The sequence below is a fragment of the Saccostrea echinata genome, unplaced genomic scaffold (assembly GCF_033153115.1).
Source record: "Saccostrea echinata isolate AGI-Se365-2 ecotype Australia unplaced genomic scaffold, CSIRO_AGI_Sech_v1 ptg000012l, whole genome shotgun sequence".
NCBI lineage: Eukaryota > Metazoa > Mollusca > Bivalvia > Ostreida > Ostreidae > Saccostrea > Saccostrea echinata.
The window spans coordinates 23,788,986-23,809,661 of record NW_026889761.1 but is presented as its reverse complement, the minus strand read 5'-3'; the positions used below and the strand labels follow the sequence as shown (position 1 = coordinate 23,809,661).

General features: G+C 31.8%; 1 protein-coding gene across 3 annotated transcripts; it reads right to left on the bottom strand.

Moving 5' to 3' along the window:
- Positions 1 to 4,303: 4,303 nt before the first annotated feature.
- LOC133185571 (L-sorbose 1-dehydrogenase-like) lies at positions 4,304 to 19,812 on the bottom strand. Of its 3 annotated transcripts, none has more exons than XM_061320868.1 (12): positions 19,561 to 19,812; positions 16,665 to 16,805; positions 16,008 to 16,225; positions 15,585 to 15,774; positions 14,033 to 14,161; positions 13,739 to 13,860; positions 13,184 to 13,351; positions 7,446 to 7,593; positions 7,162 to 7,316; positions 6,500 to 6,677; positions 5,998 to 6,217; positions 4,304 to 4,844 (listed from the first exon to the last, which is right to left on the bottom strand). In XM_061320868.1, the coding sequence occupies exons 2-12, from the start codon at positions 16,777 to 16,779 to the stop codon at positions 4,706 to 4,708; spliced, it is 1,782 nt and encodes a 593-aa protein (XP_061176852.1). In that variant the 5' UTR covers positions 16,780 to 16,805; positions 19,561 to 19,812; the 3' UTR covers positions 4,304 to 4,705. The 3 variants fall into 3 exon arrangements, with proteins under 3 accessions (XP_061176852.1, XP_061176851.1, XP_061176853.1); XM_061320867.1 differs by having other exon boundaries at positions 16,665 to 16,791; XM_061320869.1 differs by having other exon boundaries at positions 16,665 to 16,791; positions 19,572 to 19,812.
- Between the last annotated feature and the right edge of the window lie 864 nt (positions 19,813 to 20,676).

Below are 20,676 nucleotides of genomic sequence, written 5' to 3'. Positions count from 1 at the left end.
CTCCCTTTCTAGGTAGGAAATTCTTAAAAATCATTTGTCCGTTTTTGATATCTTTAATATTCCCAACAATCAAAATGAATTTGAATTACCATACCTTTACTAGATTCCTAAACTTCATAAAAATCCTCACAAACAAAGAAACATAGCGGGTTGCAGTAAATGTTCTACCAAGCATTTTTCCTTACTCCTCACTAAAATATTTACTGTAAAGAAGGAGAAGGAGTGGTGTAAATGAGATGTGGATACTAAAAACACTCTAAGGAACTTTCAAAAAATTTGAAATCACAAAATTTTAGTAAAATCAATAACATCAAAGCGTACACATTCTACAACCATTCCCCACGATAAACTGAAGTCCAGGCTTTTTGAAATCATAGACAACTGCTTTTTCAATAAACATGGAACTCGTAAATATACTTACCTTGTCATTGGTCATTTACAAAATTATTTATTTAAAAAGCATTGAGATTGTACACACAAGTACTCTAAAATTGATATAAAAAAGATGCTTGAGTTTCTGATCGACGATATCTGTGTAGTTTTTGGAGATCAGGTCTTCCAACAATCTGTTGGAATTCCCATGGGTACGAATTGCGCCCGGTTATTAGCAGACCTATTTTTGTATTCATATGAAGCAGAATTTAGTAAAAAAAAATTTCTACATGAGAAGAAGAAAACACTTGCTGGGGCCTTAAACTGGACGTATTATCAAGTAACAATAGTTACTTCCATTCATCGGTCGACTCGATATATCCCAGAGAGCTTGAAATAAAAGATACCACAGAGTCTGACACATCTGTTTCATATTTAGATATTTTACTAGAAAAAGACGTTAATGGTAACCTAACAACAAAGCTTTATGATAAACGTGATAACTTCAACTTTTCAATCTTTAACTTCCCCTACTTATGTAACAGTATACCCTTATCACCTGCATATGGGGTTTATGTTTCTCAGTTGATTCGATACGCAAGAGCATGCTGTACGTATGAACAATTTCTAAAACGAGGCAAGCTATTGACAAACAAGGTGATGAAACAAGGATATCAACAGTCTCGTTTGAAGTCATCATTTCGCATGTTTTATGGTCGATACAATGGCCTTTTCAACACATACAACCTATCATTAAGTGATATGCTGACTGACGTTGTTCATACTAATTGTTAGGCCATTATTTATACACTGAAATGGTAATCCACGGGATTTTTCCTTTTTTTTCTTCCGATCATGACAAGGAGCACACGGCGGGTGTGACCGGTCGTCAGGGGATGCTCACTCCTCCATGGCAGCTGATCCCGCCTCTAAATTTTGCGCTCCGTGTTTGCTCAGCTCTAAATTTGTATTGTTTCATTGGACTTTTTGAGATTGAATAATGTTCGTTATCTTCATATTTCACCCATGGTATTCGAGATATCAGTGTTTGAGATACACTGTTTTTAATTTGTTCTTCTCTTTAAAAAAAGGTGAACTTAAAAACGATGGTAACATCCTAATACATGTAAATAAAATAAATTTTTCATTAACAGACCTAATAACTTCAGAAATGACCACATCATATTGTACTTCATGGATCCTGAATAATGTTTAATCCTCTCGATTTCAGCATGTTCTCTGACGTACTTTAATATATGATTACTTGAAGATGAAAATGACAAATTCTTAAATAAGGTTTTCTTTCGAGTTAAATTTATATGAGAGGTTCAATTTTTTAAAAAATCTCCAGTTTCATGCTACAACAGAGTTAATCACTTCCCTGACGTATACTTATATGACTATGTGCCTTGGATCGGAGGAGTAAGCATCCCCTGTCGACAGGTCACAGACGCCATGACCCCTAAGTATTAATCAGGTTAATTGCGCATTCCTGAGGGAAATTAATTTGAAAATGAAGTCTAACAATTCGTATGAAACATGTCAGTCAAAATGACATGCAATTATAGGTTGTATTTGTAAAGATGATCTATAAATAGAACAAAAAAATTGAGAAATGCTACTTTTAAAAGAGTGTTGAAACTCCTAAATAGACATCATCCACAATATTGCTTCATAACTGTATATATGGGAAGTTGACTATGGAAAAGCGGAAGTCACTCCCTTTTGTTATATGTAATATTTAGTTGTTAATTACTTATTCAAATGAATGTAAATGATAGATATTTCCAAATAATCTCTTCATAGCAATGTAATACAGGTTGGTTAATAAAGGAACACAGTTTTTCTGACATAACATCCCCATCTTTCTGAAATTGTACATGAGTGTTGTCTAGCGAAAACTAAACCTCAATTCTGCTAAAAAGTAAAACATCTTATTCATTTTCGACAACAAGTACCCCTACCTTCTCCTTATCAAGCAGGGTTCATGATACGCACTATAGTCATGTTTCGAATTTGAAATAAAGATTTATAACATTCTTAAACTATTCGACTTAGATGTCTTTTCATCGATTCAATAATCGTGACCAATAATGTATTTTAAACAAAAACACTCAAAATTCTTAAAAGTTCTTTGACTTCATATTAAACTATATATCAAATAAATTTTATTGAGATGGATGTTCTGTTTTGTCAAATCAAATAGCGGTATAAAACACGGTAACTTAGATTGTTTTTATGTCCATACTGTACAAAGATTTCTGAGAAACATGAAAAATTTGATAGGCTTCACATAAACATAAACCACCTTTATGTCCTCTGAGTTATATATACTATAGCAGATGATTTCAATCGAGTCCATATATTATATTACAAAGACTACAAAGACATTTCCAGTTTTGACATATTTATTTCAGCAAGTTAATAACAAAGGATTATTGTTGTTTTCTATATTGATTTTAACTTTAAGCACTGAGCAAGTGAATCTTGTGTTATAGTATTTGACAAATTTGTGTCACACCATGAACAGATTTATACCATAATCTCAACTGAAGTTAAGATAAAGGGGAAGTCATTGAGAGAACAAAATCACCAACGATGCTAATTTTAGATACAATCCTTAGTTACACAGTAACTATTAGTACTTGATTGTAAAGAAAGAACTAATTTGTCATTTGCCTACATTCGTCTCGTTATGTACAGTGCCCACTGTCCAATCCGACAACTGTGCAATCCGGAACACTGGACTTTCCGACCTAATATTTTATTCCCAAAAATTTCTTTATAATTTATATAAAATAAAACACTGTATATTCCGACCACTGCACATTCCGAATTCCGGCGATTTTTTGTCAACAGAAGAAGATAATTACTTTATGATTTACCCTGAGTAATCCGACATAATTACACTGGTGTACCGTAATCAGCCGCTGGCCAGGTAACATGAATGTCCCGTTTGGTCACAAGATTGGTCTACTTAGAGAGTAGTTAATTACATGTACGAGTTCGAAAGTGTTTATGTAAGCAATTATAAATGAACAGTTTTTGAATTAAAAATTAGGCAATTATTTCTCTTTGATGTTATATATACGTACGTCCCTGTTGTTATCAATTTTATTCTCGCATTGGAAAAAATAGCATCCACGCGACAGAAAATAAAAAAGAGTAAATGATGTTTAGATCGCATTTACCTTACAGAATAAATAAGATTTTTCGCTTGAAATTAAATCAAATAATCAGCCAGAGTCCTTCGTAAAGCCATGTTATGAAAAAAAAAAATGAGTACGGCGAACTACTGTGTAACATGTATACAATACACAATTTGAAAAGCAGCAACTTGTCTTATAGAAAACGTTTCATTTCCGGGTTAATATACACTGAATCAAGCGAGGCTGTGTACATAAGTGATTCGCCGAAAGCAAAAAATACCGCTTTCAGTTGCCCATTAAATGTAAAATATTACGTCTGTTTGATTAAAATTCAATCGCACAGTTTTAGAGTTATGTCCCGTTTGTATGAAAAGTCGCGTGACGGTATTAATAGCACAGTCTATGTTGAGAAATAAACAATGGCGAAAATCTGTAGAAAAAAAAAACAAACAATACCACTGTGTAGAGAAGGTAGACAAAATATTTACTTTAGTATCGACTGTCAGTAAGTAAAAATTAAATTGCAACATCTCGAAATCTCGAAGCGATCGGCAGTTCCATGTTTTCTCCATTAAAAAAAAAAAAGAAAAACATCGTATATTACTACAGAGTTTACTAATGCTATATCACAACCGCTGTTTCTCAAAGAAATGCTAATCAGATATAATTTATACAGCGAAGAAACACACAATTATGCAAACACTTTGACAATTAAATACAAGTGTACTCTTAACCTAATGAAAAATGATTTTTTTTTTTTTTGTATGAAGTCGTCTGACACTAATGATAATGCTCAGAAATATTCAACACTGGGTAATCCGACACACTGCCTAATCCGACATTGTTTTTATTTCCCTCAGCATGCCGGATAAGACAGGTTTCACTGTATATGAATCAGTATTACTTATAGGAATTGAATCCTTAGGTAAAGTTGTTTTCTGTGTCCCTTTCCAAATTTTGAATTTTGTAAGCTTAAAATATCATGAAATACAAGGCAGGCAGAAATGTCAGCATTAAACAGAAGCGAGAAATAAAATATGTTAGAAACAATTCCTGTGTTTTAGCTTTATTTTTTAGTAATCTTATTCCTTCCCCACGAGATCTAATGTTTTTCCTTTTGTTATCACTACAGTGGTTGATATCACTTTTGACTCCACAGTGGCTAGTTAATATCACTTTTGACTCTACACTGGCTGGTTAATATCACTTTTGATCAGGTCGGCAGCTTTCTCTGCTATCATGATTGTCGCTGCGTTTGTATAGTCCGTTATTTCTGGGATAACTGAAGCGTCAGCAACACGTAGACCAGTTATACCCTTTACCCTGTAATATAAAAGAATAATTCGTATATTTTTACATTTTAATTGAATATTTTTAAAATTTATGTTTTTATTTCATGCATTTCCATATCATCTGAGTGTCATTTAATACATTTTAAGCATATGAGTCTCAAAGAACTGCGAATAGACAGCGAGTGAAGTACATGTAGATTTTTAGTGTGTAATTCAATCACTTAAATATATGACGTCAGAACTGTTTCTTAAGTGAAAATCATACCGCCAAAAGGCCTAATAAAAAATTAAAGTTGACTTTTATTCATTATTACTAGATTTAATTTTTATTTCATGAGTGATACATATTACATTTGTTCGCTTTTAACATTTCATTTTCATTTACAGCATCTAAATCAAAGCTTTTTTTAATAATAAAAAAAAGCAACAGTCATTGGTGCAGAACCATGCAGAGCAAATGGGTATCAGAGGTAAGTGTTAATAAAATTCTGAAAACATAATAACATTGACAAGAAAATTTGTTTTTCTCTCTAGAAAATATATGAAAAATCGAATCGAATATTAAGCTGTTGCTATCTAAAATTTAATAAAATAATATTATTTTTTGTTTCCACCTAAATGCAAAACAAAGTTATGACTGACGTCAACTTATGTGTGTAACTTCAATGTTTACACGAGGTTTGTTATCCTTAGAAGAAAGCAATCAACAGGTTGTGTCTTGAATTGGAAAAAAGTCTCCTTTATCAATAAGCCAGATGCATAGCGGGCAATTTATAAAATAATAAGAATTAAACAGATTTAACAGCTCATGTCAGTTATGAATAGGCATTTTTGTTAATGTTGAAGTCTGCCATATTCTAATGCAAATACTATAAAACGAAATTGAAATAAGAATCAGCTTTAAATCTTGAGTCCTCTCAAATTCCCATCATATTTCTCTCATTCCAATAGACATTGTTCAAAAGTTTTATCAAAAGGATAAATAAACAACCTTCACCCAACTTTGTAACGAAAATAATGAATTAAGAATACTAATACAGTGTATGTGACTTCTCTAAGTACTTTAAAAAAAGAAGAAGAAGATTATACCAATTTTTTAAACATTTTTTAAAAATTGAAAAAAATATGTGTAAAGAAAATCATTGAACAGAAAACAGAAATTTTGCAAACTTCAAATAACGTACTTCAAATCGGGACCAACAACTGTTGAACCATCATTTACGGATCCCATTTTATTTGTTGAGACAGGGTTGTGCCCTGGTTCCATGAAATGGCGAATATAACAATCCCAGTATGCATCAGAGTCACGTGCAAAATGTAGACAACCCGAGAAGGAAGGTCCCAAAGAGGCTTTCATTTCCTGAAACTGTGGTGTTTGTATCAGTGCCTGTGCTTTTCTGATTCCTGTAAAGTATTCACAATTACTGTACAGACAAGGCAGAAACATCAAAACGCATCTTTTTGTTTTCCTTTAGTTTAAGAAAGCGACCATGCATTTTCAAATTAAAAATATACTAATAACGTTTTATTTCTCCCTTTTCAATACTTTGAAATTTGCTGGCGGCGACTATTTTCGTAAAAGAAGATTAAGAATAGAAACAGTTATTAGCGAGTTGGAGAAAGTAGCAAAACTTGCGAATATTTCCCTCACGCCAATAAAAGTTGGTTAACGGTAATAAGTTATACCTTTTATAAGAACTCTGACATCATCAGGAGATGATAAATATCCCGGGTCTATGACAGGAGGAACTTTTGGGTCCAAACTATTCAATGTTAATGTCCCTCTGCTTGTGGGATGTAACAGTTTGATGTTGAGAGTTATACCATCTCTGCCTCTCGCTAAGGAGAACCAGGACTTTATAAACTAAAGTAATGGAGAAATTGTGGCAAAAAATTAGGTTCAGTCTTATAATGATTTATATATTTCTTTTAATAAATCTTGAAAGAAATCTTATTTTGGTTGAATGGAAAACCGAATTTATTCATGGTTCTTATTAAATAACCACAGGAAAAAAGATAGATAACACAAACTTTTTTTTCAGAAATCATCAAAATAACTTATAGATTCATGTTCATATAGGTAACTTGAGATATGTTTGCCAGAGTAAGTTTGGAATTTTTATAAAATTTTGTACTAATGTCATAAAATGTATGCAAACATTTGTATAGATTTATAAAAGAAAATCGCAACAAATCGTACATTTGAACACCAAAGAAAACTTTCTTTATATTTCAGGAACGTACATTAATTATTTTTTTCAAAATAACTCTTAAAAATACATAATTTTTATATCAATCCATGCATCAATTTTTTTTAATTATGCATCCTTAAGATTGGATTTACTTACAGAAATATTTTTATTTCCTACGTAGTCAATCATTGGGTCATGGTCACCAAGAGAACTTGTGAAGGTTATCTGAAGGTCAGGATAAGCGATAATAGAGGTCGGGTCAGATTGGAACGTCAGTAGAGCCTCGGTGCCACGAAGTTCTGCTAGCAATCCTGAAATTAATGAAAAGTATATCCATTATATACAGATTTTAAATATGACAGACAGGTAAATTATTTGACAATAGACAAAACATGAGTTAATAAGAATAATTTGAGAATTGAAATGTGGTCATTCATTACCTGTTCTCTGAAATAGATACTGGTTGTTTTTCACCTGGTCAGCAATAGCGTGTGGTTTGATGGTTGGTTGCTGGACAAGAACTCTAAGACTGATTGTAGGATGGTCCTGAAGAGATTCTCCAACTGGAACCAAAGAGATGGGTGGTACCTGTAACACAAAAGACATCCTGAAATCTTTATACACTGAGGAACCATTAAAGAGCTTTAATTTCTTTTTAATTCCTTTAAGAATGCTTGGAAGTGTATTCTAACTTTTTACGTAGTTTTTTTTTTAAATGCGGAGACTTTGTGGTTCACAGCTATAGTCTTTTCGGTGTAAAGATGCTTTTTAAATACATGTATTTTAATTTAAAGCCTGACAAAAGACCTCGTGTTAAATCCTTTTTCTAGCTTTATTGTGGTCCCCGGATCGTGTTCTGAAACCGTTTTGGTCCCAGTTACACAATTTTAAATAAATAATTTGTCATCCATGAAACAATAGGAAATCATGGGAGATTTTACATCTAATAGACATGATAATATTTTTATAACACGTTACTCAATTTAAAATGATTCATGGTCAATAATATGAATAAATCTAAGATATTTCAACAAGAAAATAAATGCTTCCTCTGTTAAGATGGCCAAAAGGAATAAGAAAAAGGAGACTTCTGTAACATGCGTGGTATTTCAGAGTAAATACGTGTATATATAAAATAGAATAAATGTTCTTTGTTAAGATAACATCTCCATTTAATCTACGTCAAATGTCTTCTTGCTGTGAAAATGACCAAAATGTGTATGATGTACAAGGATGCTTGCATTACTGATACTTTCCTTTTAAATTTTAAAGAAAATGTAACCCTTTTTTTTCTTAAAATATGTTTTGATTTTATAAGTAATCTTTAAAAAAAAAAATGGCCTAAGCTTAGCGCAATTTTTACTTTAAGGTCCATTTCTGTCTTGTCCTACATACGAATGCGAGTAAATATGAGCAGTGCAAATATGGAACTCCGAAAACATCAGTTGACATGAAAGAGGAAGCATCCCTTTCGACCGGTCATACCCGACGTGTGCCTTTAGTCATGATCGGGTAAACGCGTACGGAGAAATACGTCTACTCGTCTATTTAGCATGAAAATAATGTCCTTACAATTGGTATGAAAGACATCAGTCAACAATAAATCTAATGGCCGATAGTATTTGCAAAGACAGTCATTGTATCGTTCGTAGAATTTGCTAAATGTTGATTTTAAACGAGATTGTACATGGCCTCATATCATCAACTTGTTCCTCAGTAGTCTGCCTCGTTTTAGGAATTCTTTGTGAAAGTAACATGCTCTTGCGTATCGAATCAACTTGGAGATACAAACCCAATATGCAGGTGATATTGGTATATTACTACATAATTATGGGTAGATGACGATAGAAAAGTTGAAGTAATCACATTAATCATAAGGTTTAGTTATTAGTTTACCAGTTAAAGTAAGCACCTTTAATCATATAGTTCTGTTGTTAGGTTACATGTACCATTAACGCCTTACTCTAGTAAAATATCCAGATATGAAGCAGATGAGTTAGACTTTATGTTTATGTCTCCCAACGTATTCGATACTCAAGAACATGCTCTGAATACCGCCAATTATCAAACCAAGACAGGCTAGTGACAAGTAAGTTAATGTTACAGGGATTACAACAACCTCGTTTAAAATTTAGCATTTCGTAAATACATTAGCATACATATACAAGCATTTCGTTATCATCATCAATTTTTTTTTTTTAATTCATAGATTTTATTTGTGCTTTCACATATACAGACTATACAATATATTAGTTAACATTCAATACATACTTTCATTTCTACTGCCTGATACTTCATATTAAATATAATTTCTTTGTAGTAAATATATGTTGCATTTCAAAATCACATTAAAATTGTATATGACATATTGTACATTTTAATGAATATTCACTGTGAAAGCTTTATATACAGAGATAAAATTAAAGAAAGGAAAAAGGGGGTGAAAGGGTGCAAAAAAGTGAGGTGGGGGGAACAGTATTAAGTATTTTAACATACTTGTACATTTGTATATAAACTTGAGAAAAATAAATACATTATATCATATCACAAATAGTTTTCCAATATTTTTCATATTCTGAAAATTTAGCATTAGCATACATATACAAGCATTTCGTTATCATCATCAATTTCATTATTTCGAGGTCAGTGGGTTATTGAATCGACGTAGAAGTATTAATAAATATTTATTAATAAAACGTTTTCGAAACGTTATCGGTATATCTAAATATCGAATTGATGGCCACTGCAAGACACTTCTTTTTATGTAGAAGTTTTTGTATAAGAATACAATTACAAAAACAGGTCTTCTTATCTTGGACATAATTAGTAACTATATTAGGAATTCCAACAGATTGTGGGAAAACCTGATCTTCAAAGACTAAAAGGATTATGTCAAGCATCTTTCCAATATTACTACACAGTACTTTTGCATAGAATGAGTTCTAACAAAGTGAGTTTGTAGATGACCAGTGACAAGATACTGAAATTTGCTAGTTCCATTCTGGTTAAAGAAGCGGTTGTTTATCATGTTAATTATAATTTTATTGCTCTTTAATTTATCTATGGGAATTGTTGTTTGAAGATTGATGCTTTTTGATGTAAAATTATTTTGATAAAATTTTGTGATTTCAAATTTTCTAAAATTCTTTGAGAATTATATGTATCCACATCTGATTAACACCACTTCTCGAAAGTGTCGGTTCACAGTACTGCTGAAGTTTCTCCTTCACTGCTGTTAGTATTTCCGTGTGGCTTAGTAGAATATTTTCTAGATCCCGCTTTGTATCTTTATATGCCACTTATTCGAATGAAACATGGAAGAGGGGATATGTAAAGTATTTGTGTTTCCTATTAATCCTCTTTAATTTTTTAAAGTCTATTGTTTTTTTCCAATTTAGACACATTGAAATGTTTTGAATTTATTTATATCTATACTTCAAAATGAAGTTTCCATTTCTTATCACATTGTTTTAAAAATTGCAGCAAGCGTGTTCCTCTTATCAAGCTTGGGTTCTTCTCATTTCAAGTCACATGACAAACTTTGTTAAGCTGCATTGAATACTAGTAATACTAATAACACGGACAGAGGCAGACTGAACAGAATGCATCACATTTTCTTATCTTATCTTCTGGTTGTGTCATTTTGTTCTGTTCCCAAAATAAACGTGTTAAACAGCAGTTTTTGGAAACAATGGTCGACATTAAGACATTTGGTAAAGAAAAACTGATTAGAAATGACAATAGCAGCTTAATTATATAGAACTGCCTTTTGTTTGTCTTGTATAAGCCATTATCGACACTATCTTTAACTGAATATCAAGTCAAAGAGATGGCAATAGCAGCTTAGTTTATATAGCTGCCTTTTGTTTGTCTTGTACTAAGCAATAATCGACACTTTAACTAAGAACTGCGATAACACATTGAGTTTCTTCTACAACATAAACGAATAATGTAATTTTGTTAAATACAACTAGTCTTCATAGATCTGTACAAGCGCTTCTTTATAAGTGCATGTGTAATCCATTAGGTAGAACTCTATAGAATCTACATCTACATAATTATTAATATTGGAAATTACTCTTAAAAAAAATCATAATTTGACAAAAACAATAACACTAGACAATCTGTGTCAATCCTTAATTAATAAACTTTTGAAGAGAGCAAAACAAATATATTCACCATACTAAATGAACTGTTAGAAAGTTAAAATTGCATTCACATTGACTTGTATTACGAAATTAAATCACGTATTTGCTACATGTTTGTTAACATATTTAGATTTGTTTGCTTACTTTAGATATCATAAAACTTTCATTACTTAATGATCGGCATTTAATTTCTTTCGAATGCCATGTCATAAGCATTTGATTTCCTAGCTGAAGCCGAGCAGATTGAAGTTTGAAATTTGAACATTTCGTGGAAGATATACGTTCGTAATCATTTACAAAGAACTGGGCCCTAGCTCTATGTTTGCTTAATTAAAATTGTAAATAATGACCTAAGCATCACACGTTTCCTTAACTGTGTTCTTCTGTGGGGGGCGGGGGGGGGGGGTGTTCATATAGGTTTTTGACTTGCCTCGATGGCCAAGCGGTCCAGCGCGTTGTTCCTGTACTGCTAGAAGACAGTATAGATAATAATGAAAACATCAAAATATGATAAAAACACTAAAGCTAGACAATCTGGTTCATCTGTATGATTACTTTATTCAGATGTGCAGTAACGGAACAAACAAAGTCATCATCCTTAAACGTGCTTTAAAGAATTAAGTCGAATGGCATTTATTTCAGATTAAGTATGAACGATGTAATACGTTGTTAAAAAAACAGGCACATAACCAATTATTAAGTAGCTTGTCTGCCATACTCAGTATTTGTGAGATTGAAGTTATTAAACAGACTCTCATTCATTTCAACATATTTTGTATTTGACGAGCATTTTAACACGTAATTTAAAAAGATTTCGTATTTCTTATTTAAAGAGAGACCTACAACAACCACATCTGACACCATTCCAATAAATGAGTAAACTACCTTAACATGCTTTTATGTTACATAAAACCTGTTTTGAATTCTATTCTAGATCTTACTAAAATTTATTTCTGAATACAATCTCAATCTTATGTTTGTGCATTATTTTGATTATGTGTATGCATTATTTTGATTATGTTTACGCTTTATTTTGTTTATGTTTATGCTTTATTTTGATCACCTTTACGTATGTTTATTAACTAAATACATTCATTTGATGTAAGAAGACTATCAAATACTAAATGATCAGCATTTTATTCAATTGTATTTCCTTTGAATGTCAAATTACATCAAAATCATTCTTTTTTGTTATAAAGTTCTTTTTATGTTTCGTAACAGGAAAATATGTCATATACTACAGTGGCTGATACAGTTTGTTTACAGAGTGGCTCCTTAGAACTACAGAATAAGGAAGTTGTCTATTATCATACTGTTAACCAATGAGGACATTAAACCGGCTTATTTTTCTTTATGTAAGAATTTATGTAACCATGAATAAAATGTTTTTGACTACTTGGTCTTGAAACAGAAACTATGTTGTGCATATTCCAGTCAACCAGAAACAACAAAGAAAGGGAATTAAGTGTTAGTTGCAACCAGATAAGTAGGCATAAAAGGGAAAAAGCGAAGAAATTAAAAAAGGAACCTTGTAAATGATATACACGTAATTACCTGGATTAATGACGACCTTCTCAAAACCATGACTCTTTCTGATAGATTTTAGACATCGTTAATATGAAGACAGTCACACATTTTTTGATCAGTTACTTTTTTTTCTTAGAAGCATACCAATTTTACACGGGACTTCCTTTGAGTGTTATTATTATTATAGAAGAACTGGTAAACGATGTTGCAGATAAGTCAAGCCTGTAGAACGCAGGGAAGGGGCACTTTTTCTGAGTATAGTATTTTGCTTTAGTAAATTTTTCTTTATAAAGATCCTCTCGCGCTCCCCCTTTTGTATGCTGTAACGATGAGCTCTGGCATATTCCAGGATTTGGACATTAATTAGGTTTTTTTTTTTTTGGTTTCTGCTTGTCAGAATTTGTTTTGGAAATTGCTCCCCCCCCCTTTTGAAACCGTTGCTACGGGCCTGCAAGTTCAGCTCTAACCAGACAAAAAACCTCGGTTTTTAAGACAAAACAAACCTGAAGTTTCTGTAGTTGGTCACGTGGTCCGATGCCAGATCGGATCAGGATTGCTGGTGATCCGTAAGTTCCGGCCGCCAGGATCACTTCTTTATCTGTCTGGACACTGAAGGAAATTCCTCGATGTATGAACTCTATTCCTTTAGCTCTTCTGTCGGAAATCAATACCTGTAAAATATATATATGATGCACTATTTCCAATTTAGATCATTTTGATCAAAGATTAAAAGGAACCTCTTCTATGTCTTTTCTCTCTTCTAAAACCTTTCTATATTTTGGACTTCTACAGAATATGGGGACAATTAACAGAATTTGCTGCATAGAAACTAAATGAGATTACGATTTGTTTAAATCAAATCCAAATGAAGAAGCAACACTGATGAAATTGTGATAATACAGAGCGCAGATCTTAGTCCTCTTCCAAGATATGGCACATCTTGCTCAAAAAAGAAAAATACATTTGTGTCAAAGTTTCCTTTAAATGGAAATAAATACACGAAAAAACTCTAGGAAGAACCTTCTCAAGAACAGCAGTGTTTCTGTGAATAGATATACCTTGGAGACATGTGCATCTGTGACCATATCAAGGTTTCGTCTCCCCAGAGCAGGCCTTATGAATCCCTTCAATGTATTCCATCGCTCACCAAACTTAATGTTAGTATGTATCCTGCAGATACCTTAAACAGTAAGAAGTCTTCAAAAGCAATGAATGAAATAATTCCTTCTTTTTTCTGAATTCAGTGGCTTCAGATTCGGGTATCTCCGTGCAAGGTAGAGCGGATATTAAAATTGAAAGAAAGATACATATATTATTTATCAATTGGCATCGTTTTAAAAAGCAAATATTACCAATATCTGCTCCCTCGTTACAGTTGATGGTTTTGTATCCCAGGGTGTTGGCAGCATTCAGATAGGTGTTAAGGAAGGGGCTGGGAGGTAAACGAGACACGCGGAGGTTACCACACCTCTCATGGTACGCTACAAATTGTATAAGAATTAGTTTCCTGTAAACGTCGAGAAGAAAGAGAAAGTGATCTTTATGATGAAGGTTTTAAACTTTAAATTAAAATGTGATAAATCATTAAAAAGTTTTCATAATCTTAGAATTGTACAAATTCTACTTCCTTGAATACTTTCTTACAGTTTAAATGTATATAGACCTACAATTTATGTTTACTGAGGGTTTTTGAATTGTAGTTAATGCGTGATAGCAATAAATAAGTTTTACACCACGTTTAAGAAAATGCAAAATCATGATGTCAGAATTTAATGAGTAATTCATTATAATTATCTTTAATTCAGTGCAGCATTATCCAATGTTTCGTGGGCTTCGCTGCTGAATGATTATTTAAACAGTCTTCATGACAAAATAGGTATCTATTTCCCCGTAATTAATTAATGTATTAATTAATTAATATATAAATCGAAGTAAATTTAAAGAAATACATTTCTCTGAATGTAAACTGTGTCGTTGTATCAGATAAGGAGAGTGATATAACTTTACACGAAATTACAAAGAAAAATTGAATTTCTTAGATTCGGGTTACATATCTTGGTCAATTCAATCGTTTGATACAAAGATTCCATACCATTTGATCTCCTGGGGCCCGTTTTACAAAAGAACTTACGACTAAGACCAAAATTTAATTCTGCTAGTAACCTTCTAATTTACAATAAAAAGAAAATGATTTTAATCTTTTTAAAAGGTATGTAGAAAGATACTTTTACACTAGCAATTTTAAACAGAATTATTAATTTTGCAAAATTTTACAATTAACTGAAGTTTTTGGTCTTAGTCATAAGTTCTTTTGTAAAACGGGCCCCTGATCTAATTTTACTGCAATGTCATTTTTTAAAAAAATTTTCATCATCAAAGAAACAATAAAGAAGAATGTACATATGGAAAGAGAATGATTGGCATTATATGATGGATCTCCGATTTATTTTGCGTGAATAACAGGTAGCTCACTCTATAACGGAGATCAGGATCAAACAATTTCCATAGAGACTGAGAAACAATGGTTTAAATGTGTCCGCATCGTCACTCTTGTAAGAAATATCAATATTATGTGCTAGAGTCACATCATAATTAGGCTTAGTTTGTATGCTTTTCACTTCCCCTTATGTCATGAATTAAAATTATATTTGATATTTGATCGATCTGTTTTAAGAGTGTCATTTCATTTAAATTTTGGAATTTAAGAAGCTGAAAAAGGGGACACTTTACCACAGTTGAGACATTTCTTCATTTGCTCTGTCTCCCCCCCCCTCTCTCTCTCTCTCTCTCTGTGCGTGTGTGGATGGATGGGTGAGGGTGAGGGTGTGTGTGAGAGAGAGAAAGAGAGAGGGTTTGTGTGTGTGTTCAATTACGTGATTACTCCCTAATAAAGAACCATCATACTTGATCTAGCTAACTCGGGAACAGCGATATCCTCGGACCGCCGGAAGTATTTCAGAATTTCCCGGAAGCTCCAACCCGATGCCCCGGATGATGCCCAATAATCATAGATGTGTCGACTTCCTCGCTGATAAATCATTTTGTTGATACTGAATGTTCCTCCACTAACTTTTCCTTGAGGGAGAGGAAATTGCTAAAAATATCCAGCCTCTAATCTAAATAAGAACTATACGCAGTTTCCCTTGTTTTTCTTTTTTCTGAAAATTACTCTCGTATAGAAGCATTAACCTTACATATCAGTTATTTATATGCAGGAATTTGAAAAAAAAATCTTTTTGATTCTCTACATTTCTGCTATTTTACGAATGATGAAAAGATTTTGAATATTATTTTATGTTAATACGTTTACTCTGGAATAGCACTTACCCTGTTATTGTAGGCGTATCCTGCGTATTTCTGCGGTACGCTGTAATATCCCCAATCTACACTGGAGTTCACTAGCAGGGGATATAGGGCAGGGATGTCCATGTACGGAGTTTCCTTCCTCTCCCTGTCAGACTCGCCGGCCTCCACCAGGAGAACACGGTGGTCCGGATCTTCTGAGAGTCGCGCGGCGAGAACTGTTCCTGCAGATCCAGATCCAACTGTAGCGAAAATAAAGATGCATGGGGATAAGTAGACATGATATCTTTTTTTATATACATGTATTCTATGAAAAAAGTGAAAATTCAAAGTAAAACAGGTCAAAAGAATTTAATGAGTTTAGAACATTTCTTCTTAGTTTTTTTTTCCATAATTAATTTCTATATTTGTTGCCAAAAATATAGATAAATAAGTAATAACCCTTCGATACAATAACAAGTGCAGAAAGGAAAAGATTTCAAACATTTATTCTACAGATATACCGTTGTATTATAGAGGTCAGACGAGGTCATGACCAGAAGAACTAGTAACACACCTGACCCATTACTGTACCTTTAGTTACGGCCAACATAAAAATATTCTGTTATACATTCATAAAATGTTACATTGACCAAATTTCCCAAGGTAATATTTAGGTCTGTGTTTGACTATAAACATTACCTACAATAAAGTCGTATCGGCGCCGCATGTACTCCGGGCACTCGTATGAATGTAGTAGTCTAAAGACATTCAACAAAACCAACAAGGAAAGTATATAAACACTGGATTTCTTCATTGTTAAGGAATTCTGTAGAAAAAAAACTGAAAAGACAATGGAATTTCTGTATGAAAAGAAATTTAAACAAAAGATATCAGTAAATAAAGTCATTCCTATTGATCTGTAAATTTTGAGTCCTTTTCAAATTATAATTAATTTTCAAGAGTGAAAAGTATTAAAGGTGACTTATTTTAATTAAAGATATTTTTTAAAGAAAACTGTAAAATCGAATGTCGTTGTTGATCGCAGCTAGGCTAGCTTTACTTAATGTTTGTGGTCTGTGTTGATTGTCATTGACCATTTCATTCCTCATAATGTATATATTACTATTATTTTAAGTATCCTTAAAATGTATATATTCATATTACATGTATATATGATGTCAGGTACCTTAAAATGTATATATTCCTATTATACATGTATATGGTGTCTGTTACCTTAAAATGTATATATCCCTATCATTTCTGGTGTTTGTTACTTTAAAATGTATATTTTTCTATTATATATTACGTCAGGTACCTTAAAATGTATATATTCCTATTATATATGATGCCAGGTACCTTAAAATGTATAAATTCCTATCATATCTGGTGTCAGGTACCTTAAAATGTATAAATTCCTATCATATCTGGTGTCAGGTACCTTAAAATGTACATATTCCTATTATATATGGTGTCAGGTACCTTAAAACGTACATATTCCTATTATATATGGTGTCAGGTACCTTAATATATATATATATATATCCCTATTATATATGGTGTCAGGTACCTTAAAATGTACATATTTCTATTATATATGGTGTCAGGTACCTTAAAATATATATATCCCTATTATATATGGTGTCAGGTACCTTAAAATGTACATATTCCTATTATATATGGTGTCAGGTACCTTAATATATATATATCCCTATTATATATGGTGTCAGGTACCTTAAAATGTACATATTTCTATCATATTTTATGTCAGGTACCTTAAAATGTATATATTCCTATTATATATTATGTCAGGTATCTTAAAATGTATATATTCCTATTATGTATGGTGTCAGGTACCTTAAAATGATATATGGTGTCAGGTACCTTAAAATGTATATATCCCTATTTGGTGTCAGGTACCTTAAAATGTATACATCCCAATTATATTTGGTGTCAGGTAACTTCAAATGTACATATTCCTGTTATATTTGGTGTCAAGTAACTTCAAATGTACATATTCCTGTTATATTTGGTGTCAGGTAACTTCAAATGTACATATTCCTGTTATATTTGGTGTCAGGTAACTTCAAATGTACATATTTCTGTTATATTTGGTGTCAGGTAACTTCAAATGTACATATTCCTGTTATATTTGGTGTCAAGTACCTTAATATATATATATATATATCCCTATTATATATGGTGTCAGGTACCTTAAAATGTACATATTTCTATTATATATGGTGTCAGGTACCTTAAAATATATATATCCCTATTATATATGGTGTCAGGTACCTTAAAATGTACATATTCCTATTATATATGGTGTCAGGTACCTTAATATATATATATCCCTATTATATATGGTGTCAGGTACCTTAAAATGTACATATTTCTATCATATTTTATGTCAGGTACCTTAAAATGTATATATTCCTATTATATATTATGTCAGGTATCTTAAAATGTATATATTCCTATTATGTATGGTGTCAGGTACCTTAAAATGATATATGGTGTCAGGTACCTTAAAATGTATATATCCCTATTTGGTGTCAGGTACCTTAAAATGTATACATCCCAATTATATTTGGTGTCAGGTAACTTCAAATGTACATATTCCTGTTATATTTGGTGTCAAGTAACTTCAAATGTACATATTCCTGTTATATTTGGTGTCAGGTAACTTCAAATGTACATATTCCTGTTATATTTGGTGTCAGGTAACTTCAAATGTACATATTCCTGTTATATTTGGTGTCAAGTAACTTCAAATGTACATATTCCTGTTATATTTGGTGTCAGGTAACTTCAAATGTACATATTCCTGTTATATTTGGTGTCAAGTAACTTCAAATGTACATATTCTAATTATGTATAGTGTCAAGTTCCTTATTTACTGAGACTATCCACTAAAACAAGTCGTTATGTCTGGTTTAAAATAAATCCAGATTTTTTTTCTACTAAAATATACAACCACAGGAAGTGAATAGACCATTTTCGGCAAAATTTAAAATGATATTACGACATTTATTATTCTTTCCATGTTACGGATTAATTCCTCTTATGATGCTTTCATACTGCCCGAGGGGATTTTGTGTAAAACAAATAAGTCATAATTCATAAATACATCGTTCAACTTGTTCTCGTGTTTTCCTAATTGATTCTTACGTAAAGGTCGTGCGTTCCTGAAATTTTTATCAAACAACCATTGGCATAACAAGCTTATACTTGATTTTTATTTTGAATGTCGTTTTGCAAATAAGATGAGACCATATTTTCCATATCTAAACAAAGGAAACGTGTAAAGTATGATCATTTACACTATTTCTCCCCAGTATACAGAAATACAAACAAAAGCTCTTAGATTTATGTCTATGATGCCTATAAATGTTATAACGTGCTAATTAATTTTTTTGGCCCCTTAATATTTTCAGAAAGTTTCCGGTTTATAAAATCTGGCAAGATATCATAAAATAGTATTCAACTTTCATACAGAGAATTCTACCAATAAAAAAAAATCATGACATTCAATTCTTACTTGAAATTACCTACAGTTTGTCCTCAGAACGTAAATAAACAATAAAGGAAAAATTACCTTTAAGTTACCTGTCAAATCCCGATTCAGATTCCGAACATATTAAGAATCCTCAATAAGTTTTTTTTTTTCTTCACTTTTTTTTCACAAAAAAAAATCTATGATTAATTCCCACGAAAATAGATTGAGCTCTCTATTTCACATACGTGCTCGTCTTAGGAACGGAATCGAGAGAACTTAATTTATGCACTAATTAGTATGACGAATATTTTGTCTACCTGCGGCGGACTAGGACCGATAATAGATAGGTACACATAAATGCAAAAATCAATCATATTTGAAAATTTAAAATCTTATAACCCATCTGGTTTTGATTTATATTGATAGATTGTATGTTAATTTGTAATCATTTTAGTTGCTGATTGTAAAATTATACCAACGGTATTACGTTTTAAGAAAATAGTCATGTTCGATATATTGTTATTTATTGTTGTTATGTTTAGAATAATATTCTTTAGGTAGCCTTAACTAGAAGTGTAATTGTTCCTGCAGGTTATTTGGCCATATATACTGTCTGGCTTATTTCATGATAATTTTGATAAAAGCATATTGAAGCGAAACGAAAATCTCCATCACATATCTTTTTCTAGTTTATAAATAAAATCTTTTAAAGAAGAAATTAAGCTTATAATTTTTTCCTGCTGGGGATATTTTTGCTCTTTATTTTATTATTGAAAAGAAATCCCTTAAGACTTAACATATGTTCAGAGGAAGGTCAATTGATTGCATATTATTTGAGTAAAGCCTTACATCAAAAGCAAATATGTGCAAAGATACGACTGAAAGGCAAACTAAAGAAAGCAGAGAATATACAAAAATAATATAACCTTTATATCTCATTTGAATAACTTCATAATTTATCTTTTTATAGCGCCATAGAAAAGAGTCTCATAATAAGTTCCCTAGTCGCTATTTATTCCCGCATCTTATTAAGTAAATTTATAGTGCTGCAGTTGGTGGGGTTGTTGTATAATTTAAATAATTTTCCACATATTACATTGGACAGCGTATTGACTTGGTATAATAATACACATAATTGTCATTTCTCCATCAAATCCCAAATCAAACCGATTTCAGATCTAACCGTGTCGTATTCTCTACAATATCTACATAATT